Below are 21,453 nucleotides of genomic sequence, written 5' to 3' on the forward strand. Positions count from 1 at the left end.
ATCATTCGTTTATTAATTATTCTTATTGTAAATTTCATTACAAATTTATAAATTATAAATCTTGTATAAAATGTAAATACAATTAAATAGCATATGTAATAAAATTAAATAGTTTAAAATACGTTATGGACATCAGTAAAACAAAGAAAGTTAGTCTGCTAAAAATATATGTTTCAAGATTTTTATGATAAATATAATGGGCGTAAACATTTTTTTTTTAAGCGTAGATGGTGTAGATCACATTTATTAAAACCATACTCGACTCAAACTTTCTTCGATATGAGTATAAGAGAAAACTTTTTTTATGTGATCCGACGTAAGAAGTGAATCTGTCGCTCGAATATCGAGCTTTCGAGAACAAGTAGCACTGGTATCGTAAATATAACAAAAATAAAAAAAAATAAGTACTTTTCTCTAATACGTGATATTTCTAAAAAATTAAATTACATTCTATTTTTAAACAAATAATAAGTAATAGATTTTGATCATTTATGGCAAAGGGCATTAAAAATACAGAAATCTTTTGAAGCCTTCTTACACGGAATTTATCATTTGCCTTTTGATGTCTGAAACAAAAAATATAAGAGATTACGCATTTTGCAGTTAAAAAGGAATTATCTAGATTGAATATATTTTGAGATTGTTGGATTATAAGGACTCTCTCAATTAATTGATATGCTTTTAAAGGCATTAGATACATAAGATACACATAAAGGTATAAACTATATTAAATAAATTTACAAAAGTTAATTATATACGTACGAAAAGTACAGGATATAGAAATGTGGAGATGCTCTTCTCCGTATATCCTGATTGTACTTTGCAAGTATATTCACCCATATCGGGCCAATCAAGATCCGTTATCTGCAGATCGCCACTAGGTAGAACAGTGTGTCTCGCGTGTGTGGTGGGACTTATGATTTTGCTCGAATTATCTAACCAGAATAGATAAGGCGCCGGGTGGCCCACGACTCTGCATGGAAGAATTGCCGTGTTTTCATTAAGAGCGAATCTCCAAGAAGCATGCAAGGTGATAGTTGGCTGAGTCTCTCTATTGCATTCGGTAGCCTTGGTGCCTAGTAGATGTAAAAAATATAATCAGAAAATTCCATAGATAACATCTATTCAGTTCAACGAAATATATTGTTGTATCGCTTACTATTAACGAGTAATACCGTCGGCGCCGATTGAGTCACTATATTTTTAGATACGGACACGCAATACTTTAAACCTTGATCTTCAACTTTGACGCAATCGATCACATATGTGGAAGTGATTTGACTAAGTCCTTCCCATTCCGTGGATATATGGCTGCTCGTTTTTTGAGCCCGCGCGGTCAACTCCTGAATCTGCAAGAGGAACGATATATATATATATATATATTATATATATATATATATATATGTATATATTCATACATATACGTGGCGCACGCGCGCACATGCGTGTGTCGGTATGTATAAAGAGCACGTTGCTATATAACTCCTTTATCATAAATCACCGAGGATATCTTTCTCAGCATTAATTAGCGAGACCGACCTGCCTTTCCGGCTCGTTTCCTGTTATCCAATAAACCTGGGGCGGCGGATTTCCAACTACCTCGCATTGCAGTTCGACGCGACTCCTAAATGAACACGAAAGGAATGCGATCACGTTACTTTCGCATCTATGTGTGCATTAAAATCGTTACTTTATATCGAAGCAGTAGATATTTACCCAACGGCAACTTCTAAAGAATCCGGCGGATTCTGCAAAATTCTGGTCCACGTTGTCGTGAAGCCGCTCTAGAACAAAGATATGTATATAGTATTACGGAGAAATTGTAGATACAAAGCGGAAAGAGAGAATTCGACTCGTTGTGTATGAAGAACGGAGTCAAAATCCGCGCGGTGTCTCTTTTAGTTGAAATACGAAAGAGAGATCATGAAAAGTTTATAACAAATTTATAACTTTATATTCGTTGGTTCAAATGATGAATTGACATTAACCCGTAACTAGAACATGATCCATTTTTTCTAATTTTAAAATAATTTGAAATAATTATATATATATATATATATATATATATATATATATATATATATACACACACACACACAACGTCTTGATACTTGACTACTTGTCGTAATATTGCTTCATTATAATTTATCTGCAACTCTAATTTTATTCAATGGACTTACTTTTATCAAGATTCTATAAAAATATCGTATTAATTGTATATCAAGATTAATAATAATCGATAGAACGAATTTTATTACAAGGATTCTACATCAACCTCTACAACTTCATTTATACAAATAGCGAGATGCCAATTTCACACAAAAAATCGTCCAACTTTTTATAAAGATGTTGCATTTCCTTCGCAAAAGCGATTAGTTTAGTTTGTTAACATAAAATTTTCATCTAAGTTAAAATCTCCGACTTACACTGATAATGACCCGATCGGTATTGAAACGTTTGTAAATTGTGTGGTTTATCGTTACTAATTTGAATATTAAAAGATCCTGTTCGTGCTCGTAATTCTTCTATTATATTATTTAATTTTATTTTAATTGATAATTATATTATTCTTTTATGATTTTAAATAATTTTATCAATGTGATTAAAAAGGCATACATCACGAGTGCAAGCTGTTAGCAGCGAAATATTTATATTTTAGATTACAATAGAATAAAAACAATACAATAAAATAGACGTTTCGGCCTTATATCAGGCCATCTTCAGTATTACAAAATTAATATGTGTTATAATTTACATAATGTTGAGAACACCTAATTTCGCATAAATTTTATTCACGTTGTCATGAGATAGAACATTTTACACGCTCGATTACAATTATATTTTGGAAGCGTTTGACGCTTAGATTATTGTTATAAAAAAATTTTTTTAGTACATAAAATCATGTCAAATAATCCAGAAGCCAAATGTCGTATTTTTGTCATAAAAGTAATCGAACTTATTGAAACACATAATTTCCAGATTCTATTAAATATGAAATTTATAAATAATATTAATAGTTCAATTGAAAAATAAATTTAATTGTGATATATATATAAATTATGATATCTGTGTTAACAATAAGTTGAGTTGTGGAATCCAAGACTTGGAAAACACATTGGACTGTTCAAGAGTCAAAAAGAAAATATTTAACTCTAATCATCAAAGACGATTTATATACAATTTATGTTTTAAGGGCAAATATGCCTCTGGTAACTTTTTCGTTTTGTTTATTTATGTCCGTTTTGTTTCTGTAGATCATTTCTCACGTTAGTGAGAATTCTTCTGAAAGAATGGTTCTATATCTAATATCTGAATATGATCCCAATTAAATTTGTGACAATATTCAGTGATGTTCACTGATGTTGTGGACTAAAAAAATTTTTTATAACAATAACCTAAACGTCAAACGCTTCGAAAATATAATTGTAATCGAGCGTGTAAAATATTTTATCTTATTATGACAACGTGAATAAAATTTATGCGAAATTAGGTGTTCTCAACATTATGAAAGTTATAACACATATTAATTTTGTAATAATGAAGATGGCCTGATATAAGGCAGAAACGTCTATTTTCTTGTATTGTTTTTATTCTATTGTAATCTATTAAAATATAAATATTTCGCTGCTAACAGCTTACGCTCGTGGTATATGCTTTTTTAATCACATTGTTTTAAGTTTTAATCACGTTTTGACTTCTATTGGTTAAATAATTTTATATTTCGCAATCTCTTATTTTTCATACTTTTGTTCACTACTTGTACAAGTTAATTGTATTTATATAATTGTATTAAGTTCAAGTGTTGCAATTTGTTATATAGTTGAAAATGTTAAAACTAACATAGTAAGAGAAAACTTGAGTAGGACCTACAAGTTCAAAAAAATGTGTTTCTGTTACGAAGTAACGAAATATATACCTTTTTCATGCCAACTGGTTTAATCTCACTTTTCAGTCTATTCGGTGTGCTGGGATGATCGACGTTTGTCCGCGTATATGATGCATTTGTCATTAGAAAGAATGTCAAAGGATTTCCGAAGGCTACGTCGGTTGCGACGACGAGCGTCAAAAGATAAACGAGGCACAGCTGCATCTGAAAAGAATTACTTACGGAAATTTGCCGTAATACGTATCGTTAATCGTTAATAATTATTAGGAAGTATATATACAAAATGTTCGGAGATTGTCTATAAATCGAGCGACAAGGACTTGTCGCGTTTCGCAAAGCCTGGACGATATGTATCGAATTAATTATCTACCTCCACAGTAACATCGAACTTACTGCAGAATTTCAAGTCTGAAGGACTGGATAATGAAATAAAGATTCGAAAGATTTCGCGCTGAAGTAATATTTGTATCATGTATGCTCAATACAACATATTCCTTATATTTTAGATATCATATACAATATATATATATATATGGTGTCTCTCGCTAAGCAGATCCTCCCGAGTCGTATCAATCTATGAATAAACTTTTTCTTTAACAGCATTGTAAAAGAATATCTAAAAGAATATCTAATAATTCTCCTTCACAGAACGAATCAGTATTCGTTGGAATGCAGCTCAACTCTCCAAAAGATGAAGTAAAATTTTTTGTGCGTGCGTGCGTGTGCGCGCGCGCGAGTGTGTGTGTGTAATAATAATAATAATAATAAAATATAAGACTTCTTTGTTTTTTGATTCAAATTGCAATTTTTGCTTCATGCATTGCAACGAATATATATATCATAATTATGCCCAAGTACAAAAATTCTACCTGAAAATAACGGAGAAAGACGGAATCTTATCGTCCGCTCGTCCCATGCGTGCCTTAGTTGACAAGACTCCTCGATCGCTCACGATTAGAAACTATGTAGATATACCTTCCTGCGAGAGAGGGAAGCGCTGACTCAGAGGTGCGCTTAGCGAGGAAACACCCTGTATGCACGCGCGAATAAGTAGCGATTAATTTACACCGATTCGAGCAACCGTCTTAATATCTCGTGTCTCGGCCGACCGCTGAAAAAAAGATACGTGAATAAGAGCGATAGATGTGCTCTTCCGTCGTGATTGCATCAGCCGTTTTAACCCGGATTGGTTTGCCTCAGCCACCTTGCAATGGAGAGGGAAACGGACCGAAACGACACGTGTGCGAAAGGTACACTCCATTGATGCGGATGTCTTTACTCTAAGTTTCCTTCTTTATTTCTTTATCTCGCCAAAAAGCTTTCGACGCCGTAAAGCTTTTATCCGATGGTGGTGATCTCCTCGCGAGGGAGATTTGCAAGAGAAAAGAAATCTTTTGTCGCGCTTATGAAGATGCTTATACGTGCTTACGTTACGTAAATCGATTTCGAAGCAAATTCGATTGTTTCTTTGTTTGAAGAATTTTTGACAATCGAGCTTGCGGAAAGTTATAAAAACGCGAAGCCCGAAGAAGGTAAAACGTTATTTAATCACGTTTAAATTCATTAACAACGGAGAGAATTCGCGAGCCATCAAGTATCGCCGATAAATTATACAGTATACATCTACCGAGAGATACATCTACAACAATCAATTAAGTAAACGATTTAATTCGGTGCGTGAAATTTAAATAATTTTCGGCTTATCGGCTTAGATAGCTTCGCGCGATTGAAGCTGGGACAACATGCATGACTTACCTTCAATATGCGTGGAATAATGCGAACGCTGCGATTTTTCGGACGATGGTGCGCTATGCTCGGTGGTGAGTGCCAAGTGAGTCGGAGATGGCGAAAAGAAAAAAAGGGGGAGGAAAAAGGAAGAGAAGCAGTTTGTCAACTACTGGTGAATCGAGGAACCCGACTGAATAGCAGTATAACAGTTATTGGTCCATTTATATATTTCGAATGTAACAGCGGGCGCCCTTCCCTTTCCCCGATTGGTCGTTATTACCGGGAGTAGGGCGATAATACCACCAGCAAACAATTGAATTCATTATCTGCCATGGGTCGTTTGTACGCGCGTAATAGGTTTCTCCCCAATTTGTTTTCTCCGCCCTCATCTAGGCTTCCTCGATTTTTATGTCAAAAGGACGACACAATAATTACTTTTATTGAAAGAGCGATCATATCGAGAGGAAGATGACTCCAATTATCCGTCAGGTCCATCCGTCACCGCCGCGTCGCCGTCGCCGCCGCTGCCGCCGCCGCCGCCGCCACCACCGCCGCCGCCGCCGCCGCCGCCGCCGCCGCCGCCGCCGCCGCCGCCGCCGCCGCCGCCGCCGTGTGTAGAAATATTTTTTCAATATTTCCTCTTTTCCTTCTTTTTCCCAACAGCGACGAAGATAGTCTCGGCATATATATATATATATATATATATATCTCGATAATTTGCGTGGATCAGGCTTTAATTAATTAATTAATTAGGATATTTCTGCGGGGATGAATCGTCTCGATCTCGATATTATCACCAAAGAAAGAATTAAGGAACTTATCTTACCAAATTAATTCACGCGAAAATGTATATACGTCTGAGAAGAAGATATGACTATAGAATGTTATTAATGCAAACTCGCGCGCCACGTCGTATTCTTGATCGCGTGTCTTTTATTATCACAAATCGATCGCACGCGCGCGCGAGCGTGACTGTTTTATTAAGTCGCGGTAATATTTCGCCGTTATTGTTGAATTTATCTTAACGTTCGCGAATCCGATCCGAATGCGATCCGAAATATGCGGTCAATCGCGAAGACGAAGCCTCGGTGGAAAGCATTGTGTTCGCGCTAAAACAGCTGTGACGTCAAATTTGGATTTCGTCAGCAATATCGAGGTCGTTACCTCAAATCTTACGGGCCGTGCTACCCGTAGAGGTGGCTCGAAAGACACCAGTTATAAAATTATCCTCGACAATAATGGAGATTGTTTAACCGTTGCCGCATTACTTAATGTTTAATTGACCGCTCAATAAACTACATAACATATATATTTCCAAAGCGCCTCCGTTCTCGCGGGTGTGTGTTACTCTCTCTCTCTCTCTCTCTCTCTCTCTCTCTCTCTCTCTCTCTCTCTCTCTCTCTCTCTCTCTCTCCTCTCTCTCTCTCTCTCTCTCTCGCGCGCGCGCGCGCGGTAATTAGTTTTCTTTCAGAGCAATGCAGACGATATGCTCTTTGTGTGACAGATTGCACACAGAAATTTTGGCTTTTTATTACGTGCAATTTAAAATAAAACATTTTTCTATCTCGAGTGTGATCCGATGATGTCATAGAAACAGTAAACGTGCGTTTGTTAAAATCTATTAAATAATTTGTGCATACATCATGTGACCGTTGATATATTTTTCTCAATTATTTATATTTTATTCCATTACAAATTTATTCTTTTTTGTGGAGATGTGTATATACAATACATGTAAAAATAATTTTATATTGTATAATATATTTATATTTATTGTACAATATAAGTAATATGATTAATTTTAATTTAACCATTCAAACATTTCAAAACCCGCAAATTTTAGAAAGAAACTTTGTTCATAATAGTTGAATGATCTGAATCGAGGGAGGTGAATAAATAGTAAAATTAGTTTTCATTAGTTTTCGGTCATATAAAGTTCATCGCTATTCTTTCAATGGAATTACATGATTTTTTTATATAATATTTTTCTAATAATTCTTTATATAAAAGTATGAAAGTAGAATTATCAATAGCTTACAAGATATTTTATATTGGCACATATATTTTGACATGAAATATAAAATATTTTATAATTTTTTTATAACCTTAATATTTTTCTGCATAGAATAATGAGACAAACCATTAATTAATGTATAGAAAAAAATACATAATAATTTTTCAGAAATTTATGCAATTTTGCAATACGCAACTACGTACCTTTTTAACAATGCAACAATATTTTCTTTGATTCACCAATTTATTTATTTCATTATTTTGTGCATAAAAGTATTAAAATAAAATTATAAAAAACATAGATTATTGATATTTTACATTTTATGTCAAAATATTTTAGAATAAAAAATAAAATTAGTAAATAAAATATTTTAATATCGTAATGCAGGATTTGAAAGAAATTGCCATCATGAAACTACAAATACATCCATTATTTTACTACAGATATGTCGATGACATCATTCTCGCACTTCCATCTGATAATACTGAGGACACATTTAATATTTTTAATTCTTTACATACACGATTCACTGTGGAGGTTGGCATCGATGATAGATTGAATTTTCTTAACATGACTTTAATTATTGATATATAGTCAGAGAATTATTTTCGATACGACAAAGTAACATTTTTTGGAAGATTCCTTAATTTTCATTCCAATCATTCTTTTTGTCACAAAAAAGATATAATTATCAGTTTTATCAATTTATCAGCAGATAAAACATTTTTATTATCATATCCTTGACATAAGAATTTAACAGAAGTAAGAAGAAGTTCATATTTTTCTTAACTTTCCTCTTTCCTTTTTTCCACTATAGAAAAACGATTAAAATTTCACATATATAATAAACACACTATACATATCCCACAAATCAAAGAAAAATTCTTCACAATTCCTTATATTAAATCTATCTTCGAAAATTTTTCACCTATTCAATATGTTCACTGTAAATTAGCATTTTCCACTATCAACACTTTAAAAAGTTTTATAAAGAAAGAAAAGGACAAGCTAGGATTGCTTTCGAATCAAAATGTGGTCTATAAGATCTCATATGATGATTGCAAGGCTAGCTATATTGGCCAAACAAAAAGAAAATTAAATACGAGAATACGTGAACATATTTCAAATATCAACAAAAAAACGGGTTCTCCATCTGTCATATCCGATCACCGTATTAATTTCAGATTGAATAAAGTGAAGATTTTAGATAGTGAATCTTCCTACAATAAAAGATTGATTTCTGAAATGGTTCACATTAAAAGATCAAAAACAGGGTTTAAATAAACAAAACAACACTGTATCTTATCTACAAATTATCCAATCTTTCTCTTCTTATTCCTCTTTCTCTTCTTATTAATTCCTCTTTTTCCTTTCATCATTCTTTCTATGACTTCTTCCACGTTTCTATCCCCTCTTATTTTCCACCTCCCACTATCCAACTTTCCAACAATTTTTTCCTTCCTTCCTTTAATGTTCAATTTGTGTTAATGTTCATTTTTCATTATGTCTCATAAGACATTATATTACATCATTTATTTCTTTCCGCATTATCTCTATTTTCAATTGACTGTCTGTACCTGAAATACTTTTTATTTTCTGACTTAAAAAACTTTGGGTTTGTTACATTTAAGATATTTATTCATATTAATTTTAGTGGTTACTAAATTATATTTTCATTTAATATATAGATATACTTTTGGCAATTTTAACTTTTATTAATTTTGCTTTGTATTATCTCAATATTAGATTGTCTTTACGCTTTTTAACAATTTTTCCTTGTTGATTTTTTGCGCTGACACAATTCTATTGTATTATATTTTCTACAGAACCGGATCCATTTCATGCGTATTTTACTTCAAATCTAAGGACATTTAAACTTATTTTTTTACTATTGACATTTCAATTATTGATTGCAAGTAGCTATTATCATGCGTATGTTCTTTTTTCGATATATATTATATATATTATAATTGTGATATTCGTTTTTCACGTCACCAGCGTCTGTCTTAGAGAGCGAAATAGAAAATTTATTATGTTTTGTTTTTATCAACTATAATAAATATATTTGTTTTTAACATTGAAAATGATCGAAACGTTTGTTTACTATTAGCATATTAAATTTTCACTCAACAATATATTTGTTTCTTTTATTTTTGTTCAACTTTTATATTTCGACGGTTTATTTTATATAATAATTTTTGGCTCATAGCCCCCTTTTTTCTTTAGTTTAATAAAATATTTCGTACGATTTTTTTTATAATTCTACTTTAATACTTTTATGTGTCGTGTAATTGAAGGAATCATATTTTTAAAAAAATCATATAATTTTATTTTAAAAATGATGATAATCTTGAACAATTTTTCAATTTTTTTCAAAAATTAATTTTATCATTATTCCCTCCAGAGCATACAATTTTTGTCTAAAAACTTTCCTTCTAAAACTTATAGATTTTGAAATATTTCAGTGAACAAATTAATATAAGCCAAATTAATATAAGACGTACATTATAATAATGTCATTATAATTTCATATTACAGAATATGTATATATATATATATATATATACAGGATGTCTCAGTTGAAGCTTCAAACGTAATTATCTCTGAAACTATTTTCGTTCAAAAAAATGTTTCAAGTGAAACTTATTTTGTTTCGAGAGAGATATCTTTTGATGATAACAAATCCTCTCTAGGTAGACACATCGAGATTTTATGGTGACTTATTATTTTAATGAAATTATATAATTTCTTTTACATAATATGATTCCTTTAATTAATCTACATATAAAAGTATTAAAAAAACAGACATATCAAAAAATCAGTAGTTTACAAAATATTTTATATTTTATTCCGACACATAATGACATAAAGATAATGAAGAAATATTAAATACGTATTTCATAAACTATTAATTTTTTTTATAAATATACCTTAATATTTTATGAACAAAATAATGAAATGACTCGATTGATAAAAAAGATACATAGTTGCTCTAAAAAATATGTAGACAAAATGGATAATTTTTTAAATAAACAATTGTGTTTTGTTTACATCAATTGATTCATCTCATTATTCTGTTTATGAAAATATCATGGTGCGATCATCAAAAAATTAATAGTTTACGATTTAATATCAAAATGTGCCAGAATAAAGTATAAAGTATCTCGTAAATTGTTGATTTTTTAATATACTTTTAAATACAGAATAATTAGAGTGCTAATTAATAATGTTTTATAAGAGTTATGGATAATACGAAATAAGAATCGTAATAAAGATTAATTGATGAATAGGTTTTTATATTTTTTAGTCTTTTTTATTAAAAATATGTATATATATATATATATATATATATATATTATATGTATATACTTTTTTATATCAACATAATAAATGTATAAAATTTAGTTGAAACTTGAACTAATCGCACAGTGATTATACAAAATCGCATTTAACAATCAATTTATAAATAATTAATCCTGAGAATGTACACTACACTTACACGGCACACTTAATCTGATTTAATAATATTCGATGAATAGCAATGAAACTATAGGAAACTATACATTAGTATATATATATATAACTATATATATATATATATAATATATATATATATATATATATATATATATATATATACATTCTATTCTTTACAGAAATAACTATGATTAGCTAGTTTCATAACTATGAATGTTATTAAATCCGATTAAGAACCGTATGAATGTAATCATACCATATTTATCAAAATTATATATCGTCTTATACAATCTTTATATACATACAATTTGAGGTAGTATCTTTGATATTATAACAAAAGATTCCGCATTAATAAAAAATTAAAGATCCTAGTGAAATGAATTACTTTTCATACATAAAATAACTAATAACATGAATGATGAACAAAAGATATTATAGATAGGCTCAATAATAATTTTTGAGTTATTATGTAGCCAAGGTGCTTTATAAGCACAAGTATTACATTTTTGATACATCATGACTCAAAATTTATTGAGATTTTGACTCTAAAATGATTCTGAAAACTATACATTTTTTTTACTATATTACAAATCATATGTGAAAACTCATTTCACCGAGATCTAATTTTTCATATGATTAATGAGTTCCTTTGTGCATGTGTATTACATTTTACATTAAAAAAAAAACACGAATAAGATCTCGTTATGTGTCGTGGATTTGGGTTAAAGCTGGAAGCTTAAAATAATTTATGGTTATTTCATATTGTTCATTTCACTCTTATTTCAGATGCCGCGTCTGAAACTTGTAAAGTTGGTATATCGAAAATACGATGAAAATCTTCTTGCATCTTTATTTTAGAAAAATATTTTTATTTTATCTTATCTTTAGAAATTTCCGATTTCACCATCGACCTGAAAATAAAATTATCAGATAGCCAACTATCTTACAGAACACTGATTGTGAGTTTTAATGTGATATACTTACAAATCCGAACATAATTGCACGAGATGCTGTGGCATGTAATATCGCGCATGAGGAGAGAGATCCAAGAATGGATCATTCACGTTTGTTGTGCTTTCTAATCCTTCAAATCTGCAACGCCACGAATAGTTGAACATATGCAATTTGGAAATCGACACAAAAATAATTATGGAATTTACCTTACGACAAAATGTCTGCGATACTGACGCGCGACTTCGTCATTTACTTTGCTTTTTGCTACTTCAAGCACAGCTCGAAATGATATATCGCGGAAATCGTGTATTTCATAGTATTTCCTGAGCTTATCTGAGCTTAATTCATTATCTCTCGCGTTTGATATAATGACACTTCTCGTAAATGGTGTATCTACCCAAATGACGCGGCAGCCATTGTCAAATAATTTAATAAACCATGAAACAGTACCAACCCTAGCCACTTCGTTCCATACAGTTCCATTATGCCAGTCGTGCACCTTTAAGAATAATAATCGTAAAGAAAACATATTTAATATTCAAATCATATCACTTTGTATCATACAAATGCGAAAACTTTAATAATTTTATAAATTGTGATAAATGATGTTACATGGTGTGTTATGTAGAATATATTATCTACTATTATTACTGCAAAACTTACAGAACAAGAGCATATTTTGGTGAGTGTTTCACGAAAATCTTTCATCAACGTCATAAAAGATGTCGAATGATTGGTGTAAAGAAGAACAATATCATCGCACGAAGAATTACCATGATCGATTGTTTTCTCAATGACATTGTCAATAATATCGAAATCGATGGATTTGGGACAATCAGAATCATCGTGCTGTGGATTTATATACAAATTGATTTCTTCCCTTCGAATACACGAGTAATGCCAGAAACATAATATTCCAATTACTGCCGATACAATTAACACAATAGCAATAATTGGCAACAATAGGTACCAACTTGCACTCGGCATCACATCTGATTTCATTTGTCTCGATACGATCACATCCTGTAGCTCATAAAATTTTGTGCAACCTAAAAATATCATTTGTAAAACTATTCTGTATATCTAAACGAAAAATCCATTTGTAAAATATTTACATGTAAAGTTTAAACTACTTCCTAATATGTCAATCGCTAAAATACATCAATTAGAAAGCTGCTAATTTTGTTATCTATTAATTCTATTTTGTAATTTACATGTCCATACTTACGCTGTATCCATAAACATGGCACTTCATGTAATATTCCATCTTCTCTATAATATCTGAAACATTCTGGCTTCCATATAGTATCTGACTGACATCGATTATCACTCAGGAGATATCGAAAACAATGACCTTCAGTTTGTGTTTCTATTTGAAAGTTACAACGAACTCTTTTTATATATTTTCCATTTGCCGTTGGCTTTTCCTATTTGAAAATTCTTTTTAATGTAATTTACATACATATCTGAACACATACATACACACACACACACACACACACAAAATATAGATAAGAGATTAATATTTTGATGTCTTGAAAATAATGTACAATTCTGATTAAGAAAAATATTTACCAATTTTACATTACAATGTTGATCCTTTAGTTCGTCATACGGAACTACTATCTTCTAAAAATAAAAATTTAAAGAATGTCAGCTGCTTAAAAAAAAGAAACTGTATTTTGATAATTAAATATTACCAGTCTTATTGTCCACGAGTATAATATCGGTTCTCCTTGCCAAATACATTTTTGTTGTAAGTCTTTATTTCGCGGTGATATCAATCCTAGACGAAGGATGTCTCCCGTATTTGCTGGTAGAAAAATATCTAATGTGAAATTTTTTACAACTTGTCTGTAAATATAGATATGCAGTAATTAGTTAATTTTGTTAAAAATGAAGATAAGGAAATATTGCTCCAATGACCTTGGCGTATTATGTTGTAAAAACCCTGAGTGACCTTGAGTTTTAACCGATCGTTGCTCGTTAAAAAGCTATTAACAAAGTTTTTATAAATGGGATTAATTTTTACAATTTTTGTAATGACTTTTCACGCGAAGCATTCATTCCACCTTCCCTCTACCTTATCTAGAGACATTCTATTTTCCAGGTGAAGTCAAGTTCATCTTCCTCCCTTTTAAATCGTTCATTGGGTCGTAAGAAAGGTGCATGGACTCGCTTCGTGTGAAATCAGTCCACTTTACAATGCGAAACAAGACAATCCACGTATAGTGATGGTCATGAAAATAGAGCTACATAAAAATTAATAATATAGTTATTTTATCGGTCTGCTTTCACTTATCGGTAATGTTACTACAAAGTGAAATGAAGACAGACGGGTAAAGAGCTGTTTTATTAATTTTTGTATAGGTTACTCTATTTTCATGACCATCATTGTATATTTTATAAAATATATATTTGCCAAAATTTTAATTTTGTTAACGACTGATAGTTAAAACTTCTTCAAAGTCATTCAAGGTTACTATTCAAGGTTACTTTGATAACATATGTCAAGATCATTGGGAGAGGATTCCTTCATCTTCATTTTTACCTTAATTTTTTCTAAATGTTTTTTTTTTTATGAAAAATGCTATTAGAGAGCTAAAATATTTTGATAAAATATAGTTAATAAAGAAGTGTATAATAGAAAAATCTTATTATTAGACATACTTTTTCTCAGAATCAGATTGCCTCGTATCTACATCTTTATATTTACAAATGACTTGTGGTTCTTGAACTTCCGTTCGTTGATAAGTAGTGTTCAAAAATATAGACTGCCCTATTATATATTTCTGATTATTTATGCGATACCGCAATGCATAGCATCCTGTAAAGATATATCTAAACCATAGCCAGATATTATCCTGGAAAATAAATTTAATAATGTAAAATAAATGTTTTTAACATTTTTTAAATATTTTTTTCATAGTAGTAGACGATACCAACTTTTTGCTGATAGTTCATTTACCTTAAACATAGTAAATAATACTTGATAAATTAAATTTTTGTTAGGTACAGCGTATATATTTGAGTTGCTCTAATCAGATACTGATAAGAATCTTAAAATCTATAAATAATTTATAGCGAAAAATATTGCTTCATCTAGGATATCCTAGCTGAATCTGGAAACTTCCAACTTTCTGGAACGTCATACCTTATACCAGTTTGACTACAGAGGTTATAACATTTGCCAATAACTTATAGTTAATAAGCGAACGATGTTTCAAGAAGACCTGTGATAAAGTTAAAATTTAACTCTATTATAATTACTCATAAATACATAATAATAATTAATAAGAAGCATACATAAGCCAGCACTGGGTGTCAATGTGGAAAACATTAGTTGTTCAAAACTTTAATTTAATAATAAAACATAATAAATATCTTTGTTAAACGTTTCGATTATATTAGGCCATTTTCAATAACATTATTGTTTCACAAGTATACAAGAATTTTTTTCAAATTTGTATATAGTCCAGTACAAAAAAAAATATGCTGTAGACTTCAATGTCTCAATTTGTGAATTGTGATTGAAAATTTCATGATACAACTAGGACACAATATATAATTTTGCAACATTTTGTATAACTATTACATTGTTTAACACATATCACTTTGAAACAAAACATACATTTTCTAGTTATTGGTTATTGTGACAAATATTGTTGAATTCTCAGTGATCTAATGATAAGAATGCTCTCACAGAATGCAAGAGATCCAAGTTTGATACCCAAGCTGAAATAATATTTTTCACAAACAATAAATTATTCACAAATTTAAGATTTTCTTTTACATTCGATTATAAATATTCTTATGAAAAGATGCTCTTATTAACATAAAAAAAATGATTAAACTCTCTGCTGCTTGTATAATTTAATTAATTTAATAAATAATACTACTATTCTAGTTCTGTTCATGAATATGTTTCAAAACTGAAAAAGGTTTTGGTGCACAATATGCAGAATCAGAATGTATACGTAACCATTCACCATATCAAATTAGTATTGTTTGTTACCTTATATAACTGGACTGTTGATTTAGCATTGCTTACAAATGCTGATTGATTAGTGTTCTTAAAAAAACATACACTTCTGTCCCCAGTATGTATATTCGATTTAATGTCAACCACTTTATCAAAGTCATAATTCATACATTCTTCTTGATTCTTGATGAAAGGATCAACTAATAAAGCTATTTCAAACTTGCATTCTTTTTTAGGAGGTGCAAACTGAACCTTTAAAGAATCTTAGATAAAAGATAAAAATATAATTAATGGATATAATTAGATCCAATCATTTTAGAGAAAAATTATTACATTTCAAAATGACATACTATGTGTATCTCTTTCTTCCATGGTATCCCAAAATACATCGTAACTCTCATAATAAGGAACTTCTTCAGCAGTACAATAATTAAGATACATAGAATTGTATTCAATTATGTCATGATCATTTTTATCCTTAGGCTGTTTTTCTTTAAACTTGTACTGAAAAACAAAATAAGATAACAAGGTATGCATTATTAATATACAATATATTATTTTCAAAATGTATTGTGTAAAGCCCAATCTAGAATTGCATAAACGTAGTTGTAAATGGTTGTGAAATGTTGTCAAGTAAAGTTTTAACCTAATTCCTAGTTGTAAAGCGTGTCGTAAAAGATAGTTCAAATTTATCTTTCACGACTATGACTGCGTAAAACGTAAGAGTGAACCAATCAGAGTACTGTTACGTATCTACATCGTTATTGTCCTTTTTATCTCAACGTATAAAAAAAATTGTGAAGTATCCTTTTCATCTTTTATTGAGTTTATTTCATGATATATTATTTGAAGAGTTTATTATATTATGAATATATGATTATATTAAGAGTATGGAATACAAAGAAAGTGAGCAATGTTCAATTTGAAGATAAAAGTTGAATCTTTACTCGATTATACATTAATACATTATACATTTATTGCTAATCCCATAACCTTATGTCTACGTTTACGCAATTGTAAATCGTTAACTCACATTACACACATCTTCCGAAAATCCATCTGTCTGTATACTCAGAACAAGTAAAAGAAGAGAAATACTGTACATTATCCTTTCTTGATACATAAAAATATTCCCTGCTTTTTGAAATGCTGCAAGCAAAAATCAAAATCGTATTATGGTTAGCGAGCAGTGTTCCAGCTATGTACTTACGAATATTGATCCGATCCTTATTTAAAATAAATCTTCTTTATGTATATTAGATATACATTTATCTGTAGTAAACGAAATAAGACGCAGACTATGTTTTCATTCCTCACCTTTTTCCTGACTTTTATCATGTTTATAGGACCATGGTATGTAGATAGAAAAACTTATGAAAGCCAGTGTCGTCAACCTTTGCATTATTATGCCTATTTCCACCAATGTAGATTAACTTTCGTCTCGATTCAACTTACCTTTCGTCTTTTTCTAATTTTTAAAACTAGAAAAAGACAAAGAGTAAGTTAAACCGAGATTAAAGTTAATCTACATTGGTGGAAACGGACATTAAAGAATTAAAATTTTGGATCTATATAAGTATAATTTTAAATAAATATGTACCGTTAGTGAATAAAACGATATTGAATATTTTCATGGAGAAAATTGCTAAATCCGCCCTGTATTATCAATGAAACTAGCGTTTTTGACATTTTTGTTCCTGTTGAATTTTTACGTAGAGTAGTTTCACAGAATAAAAATTTCTTTTCCATGATTAAAATGTACATGCTAATGTACAATATTTGTCACTGATGTATTTTATGTTCAAAACTGAGAAAAAAAAATTACAGATTTCTTTATCCCATTTTATCTTCAGCGTTGATCGTGATGCTGAATAAAAATGGATAAAGAAATCTGTAATTTTTTATTTTTTCCAACTTAATAAAAAAAAATTAATATTAATACTAAGCACCAATAAACGTTTAGTATTAATAATAATTTTTTTGTATGATTTTATTAGATCTCAAATATGGAGGATTTTTGTGCTAACTTTTATCTAGAGGTGTATTCCGTTTTACGCATGATACGCATGATACGCATGATACAATACAATATATCATTTTATCTTTGTTCATTGAAGTAACACAGCATATGCTAAAACTAGTGTTTTTGACATTTAGTCCAATAGGACTACAGCCACTAGATGTTAGTAACATACATTTTCTACTTTTTGCTACTAGATGTTAGTATATTTTATAATTTCGTTGTGGTAACACTGGCTATGAATGCGTTGAAAACTTGTCAAAAAAAGAGAAATCGCGGCGTGTCACCGGTGTGCGCTGTGTGCTGTGCGATCAGCGATGTCGTATGTTGTGTGGTGTCCTGTGGATAGCGTAGCAATAATGTAACTTTTTCGTTAGATTACACACATATAAAAAATTTTCACCGCACACAAATTGTTGCGATTTATGCAGTTTTATGTAAGAATTTCAGGAGGATAGCGCACGGAAAAAAATGGGACGAACAGTTTATGTTGAGGAACATCTTCGCACATATTTAACATCGTTAGCGAAACCAGATGGATACGTGATAGGATTGATTTTAGGACAGGTTTGATTTTCCTTTGCTTCTCTGTGTCGATCGTACTTTCTCATTTTTAACATACAATAAGCCAAGTGAAAATCACGCAATTTTATGATATTAATGTATTTTATAATTGACTGTGTATATTAATTTAAAACTCAAGCAGTCATTCTTACATATTTATGTTTTTTCTTCAATCATTGGGTCTGAGAGCAAAGAAATTTGATTCTGCAGATGCATAATATTAAATTTTATGATAAGTTATATGTATTGTTTCACTATCTTATTTGATATTATAGAGTGCTGGGCAAAAGGACTATATTGTGCATTTAGCGAAAACACCACCTCCTCTCACTAAAAATGTCGTGGAAGAAACATTAATTAGTTCTACAGTGTCTATGGAACAGGATGCAGCAAATATATATATCAGATCTGTTAAAGATATACCTATGAGTTGGGTTGCTGATCATGCTAAACATGTATGTTATAACCTTTTTTATATAGGGTAAAGCAGAACTTTTTTGTCTGTTTTTCATGATACTTAATGTTTATGTTTCTGAACAGCATACATTGATTATTTAAAGAAGCGATCATGATTGTATAATGTAATTATAAGCATGTCATTATAAAGAGATATTATTTGTTATAATAAATTTTTGTATTACTTTAAAGTTGAAACTGACAGAATAGCTTCTCTCTATGCTAATTATGAAATACGATTTAATTATTTTTATGAATTATTTAATTAGAAATGAATAAATTGTTCATTTACCAGAAATCGTTAAAAGGACGAGAGAGAGAGAGAAAGAGAGAGAGAGAGAGAGATATGCTTACAATTAATATTTCAAATCAAATAAAAACCAATACAATCTCTGTCAATAACATTTTGATATTTTTTTTATACAAATATAGTTATAATATTGCAATAATATGAGTATTTTATATCAAGTAATTAATAGATAAATCTAAATATGTAAACAAGTATTTGAAGAATAAAGAATTATGTGTGTGTGTGTGTGTGTATGTGTGTGTGTATGTGTGTGTGTGTTTAATCAACCTACTGTATTTATTATATAAAAAATGATTAGATGTTGAGTTTTGTTTTATTTACAGGTTACAAGAATGTTACCTGGTGGAATGTGGGTTCTTGGTGTATTTATTGTTGGACCTGAGGATACTTTAGATAATATTAGCAATGTACAAAAGCTTAAATCAGTTCTTGGTGCAATTCACAAAACTTTGTCATGGAATAATAAGTACCTCTGTGGAAATAATCAGGATGAGAAGCTAATACTAAGTTTTAACAGTATTGCACAAAAGTATGCTGACTTGTTCAAAATTAAAAAATTTTACACTGTATTTTCACTGTTTTAATTTTATCTTTAGATATATTTGCAAGTCTATAGATATTGCTAAGGACAATATGTTAAAACCAGCCGATTGGAAATTCCAAGAAAAAGCAACCAAGTGGCATCAACTTGAAACTCTAGTTGATTTTGACAGATTGTATCTTATTGCTGTAGACAAGGATCCTGAAACTCTCAAGAAGCAATTACAGGTATTAATGAATGAATACTTAATTATTTTTACAATACCACATTAAAAGCATTAAATGTTACAGAATATTTTGACAAACGTAGCAGATTTAATCGATTCTTCACTCATCGTTATTGAGGGAGAAGTCAGATCTCCCGATGACACATTAGAAACACTTGGCAAGAGGAAGAAGAGTAGCAATAAAAAATGTAAAAATAAGACAGACGATAGTAATAATTCACTTCAAGTTAGCCTATATATTCCCTGCGTTAGTATGAATACAATTTTGTTAAAGTTTACAAAAAGAGATATTTTAAGAAGTTAAATTAAATAAAATTAATTTTATTAGTCACAAGATAATAGTAATGTGGACGTAAGAACAACATCGTGCAGCGCATCGATACGACTAATTGGACAATTAGTCAGTAGGACATTTGTACATCAGAGAGCCAGTATTGCAGAGGCCAATATAGCAGTGAAAGAAGATATAGTGAGATCTCTCGCAAGTAGATTAGAAATGCATTGGGATAGTTTAATAGAGGAAGAAAATGGTTCTCCCGAAGGTAAATCACGAATGAGAGATATGCGATATAAATATTGTAGTAGAATTTGATACTCTTCTGCATCTTTGCAACTTGTTCTCAGAGAATATCACATTGCATGAACCACCGAGACGGGTGTTAATAGCATTACCAGATAATAAAGTTACATTATCGGATTATTTGTTTCCTGGCGAAGGGCCGCAAGAAGCGTTATTGTCATTGCAAGAACTTTTAGATCTCAACGTACAAGAAAGTCAGGTTCAAAAAGAAGTCGAACTACAAGCTGGTGAGTAGAAAAATATTAAGTATTATTGCAGCAACAACAAAGTCACATATATTATTCGATTGTAACCGAATATGTTAATGCAGATCCTATAGAATTCTACTGTCAAAGCAATGTCAATACTAAACCGTTGGATAATAATGCTGATACAACTGGAAATTATCAAATGACCACGTATCTTACTGGCTTAAGTGTTGCATTTGTTATATTGTTGGTAGCTGTCCTCGTTCATCAGTTCATGATTTAATAATATACATTTTATTCTATACATGATACATATGAAATAGCAGTTTATTTATATGTTATGTATACTATACAGTATCCATTTTAAAGTATATGTATTTTAAAATCGTAAAAATGTAAATATCGTTGCAAAAATTTTAAATTTAATATACACATTTTAAAATGAGTATATAATAAAATTTCTTTAACCCAATATCATGTTCTTATGAGATAGGATTCTCCTAATTTAAATAATTTTACACAAATTT

At 30.2% G+C, this 21,453-nt stretch overlaps 3 protein-coding genes across 7 annotated transcripts; 1 reads left to right on the top strand and 2 right to left on the bottom strand.

The window, feature by feature from the left end:
- Positions 1-4: 4 nt before the first annotated feature.
- ImpL2 (Ecdysone-inducible gene L2) lies at positions 5-5,790 on the bottom strand. Of its 4 annotated transcripts, none has more exons than XM_011065870.2 (7): positions 5,642-5,790; positions 3,917-4,090; positions 1,717-1,784; positions 1,540-1,624; positions 1,160-1,349; positions 763-1,076; positions 5-566 (listed from the first exon to the last, which is right to left on the bottom strand). In XM_011065870.2, exons 2-7 carry the CDS (start codon positions 4,088-4,090, stop codon positions 549-551), a joined length of 849 nt encoding a protein of 282 aa, XP_011064172.1. In that variant the 5' UTR covers positions 5,642-5,790; the 3' UTR covers positions 5-548. The 4 variants fall into 4 exon arrangements, with proteins under 4 accessions (XP_011064172.1, XP_011064173.1, XP_011064174.1 ...); XM_011065871.2 differs by having other exon boundaries at positions 3,917-4,103; XM_011065872.2 differs by lacking the exon at positions 5,642-5,790 and adding an exon at positions 4,756-4,894.
- Positions 5,791-11,241: 5,451 nt separating this feature from the next.
- LOC105151892 (hypothetical protein) lies at positions 11,242-18,167 on the bottom strand. The gene is made up of 13 exons (XM_011065866.2): positions 17,642-18,167; positions 17,359-17,522; positions 17,075-17,190; positions 16,392-16,545; positions 16,075-16,304; positions 14,730-14,923; positions 13,760-13,913; positions 13,635-13,688; positions 13,288-13,486; positions 12,723-13,108; positions 12,266-12,558; positions 12,090-12,197; positions 11,242-12,016 (listed from the first exon to the last, which is right to left on the bottom strand). The coding sequence occupies exons 2-13, from the start codon at positions 17,441-17,443 to the stop codon at positions 11,974-11,976; spliced, it is 2,016 nt and encodes a 671-aa protein (XP_011064168.1). The 5' UTR covers positions 17,444-17,522; positions 17,642-18,167; the 3' UTR covers positions 11,242-11,973.
- Positions 18,168-18,323: 156 nt separating this feature from the next.
- On the top strand, positions 18,324-21,384 carry LOC105151891 (protein odr-4 homolog). Of its 2 annotated transcripts, XM_011065865.2 has the most exons (9): positions 18,324-18,422; positions 18,512-18,628; positions 18,901-19,080; positions 19,715-19,920; positions 19,988-20,159; positions 20,223-20,405; positions 20,487-20,700; positions 20,783-20,965; positions 21,049-21,384. In XM_011065865.2, the coding sequence occupies exons 2-9, from the start codon at positions 18,533-18,535 to the stop codon at positions 21,207-21,209; spliced, it is 1,395 nt and encodes a 464-aa protein (XP_011064167.1). In that variant the 5' UTR covers positions 18,324-18,422; positions 18,512-18,532; the 3' UTR covers positions 21,210-21,384. The 2 variants fall into 2 exon arrangements, with proteins under 2 accessions (XP_011064167.1, XP_011064166.1); XM_011065864.2 differs by having other exon boundaries at positions 18,324-18,628.
- The last annotated feature ends 69 nt before the right edge of the window (positions 21,385-21,453 follow it).

The sequence above is a fragment of the Acromyrmex echinatior genome, chromosome 2 (genome assembly GCF_024713525.1).
Source record: "Acromyrmex echinatior isolate Ae372 chromosome 2, ASM2471352v2, whole genome shotgun sequence".
Classification (NCBI taxonomy): domain Eukaryota; kingdom Metazoa; phylum Arthropoda; class Insecta; order Hymenoptera; family Formicidae; genus Acromyrmex; species Acromyrmex echinatior.

Excerpts from the sequence above, each read along its gene's own strand:
- LOC105151891 (XM_011065864.2), top strand. The coding sequence starts at position 18,533 with ATGGGACGAACAGTTTATGTTGAGGAACATCTTCGCACATATTTAACA. Across the intron at positions 19,081-19,714 it reads TTGCTGATCATGCTAAACAT|GTTACAAGAATGTTACCTGG; the intron begins GTATGTTATAAC and ends TTTTATTTACAG. Across the intron at positions 20,160-20,222 it reads CTCTCAAGAAGCAATTACAG|AATATTTTGACAAACGTAGC; the intron begins GTATTAATGAAT and ends TAAATGTTACAG.
- LOC105151892 (XM_011065866.2), bottom strand. The coding sequence starts at position 17,443 with ATGCAAAGGTTGACGACACTGGCTTTCATAAGTTTTTCTATCTACATA. Across the intron at positions 13,109-13,287 it reads GCCATGTTTATGGATACAGC|GTTGCACAAAATTTTATGAG; the intron begins GTAAGTATGGAC and ends TGATATTTTTAG. Across the intron at positions 12,559-12,722 it reads CCAAAATATGCTCTTGTTCT|GTGCACGACTGGCATAATGG; the intron begins GTAAGTTTTGCA and ends TTATTCTTAAAG.
- ImpL2 (XM_087402623.1), bottom strand. The coding sequence starts at position 4,802 with ATGGGACGAGCGGACGATAAGATTCCGTCTTTCTCCGTTATTTTCAG. Across the intron at positions 1,625-1,716 it reads TCTTTAGAAGTTGCCGTTGG|GAGTCGCGTCGAACTGCAAT; the intron begins GTAAATATCTAC and ends GTGTTCATTTAG. Across the intron at positions 1,350-1,539 it reads GAAACGAGCCGGAAAGGCAG|ATTCAGGAGTTGACCGCGCG; the intron begins GTCGGTCTCGCT and ends TTCCTCTTGCAG.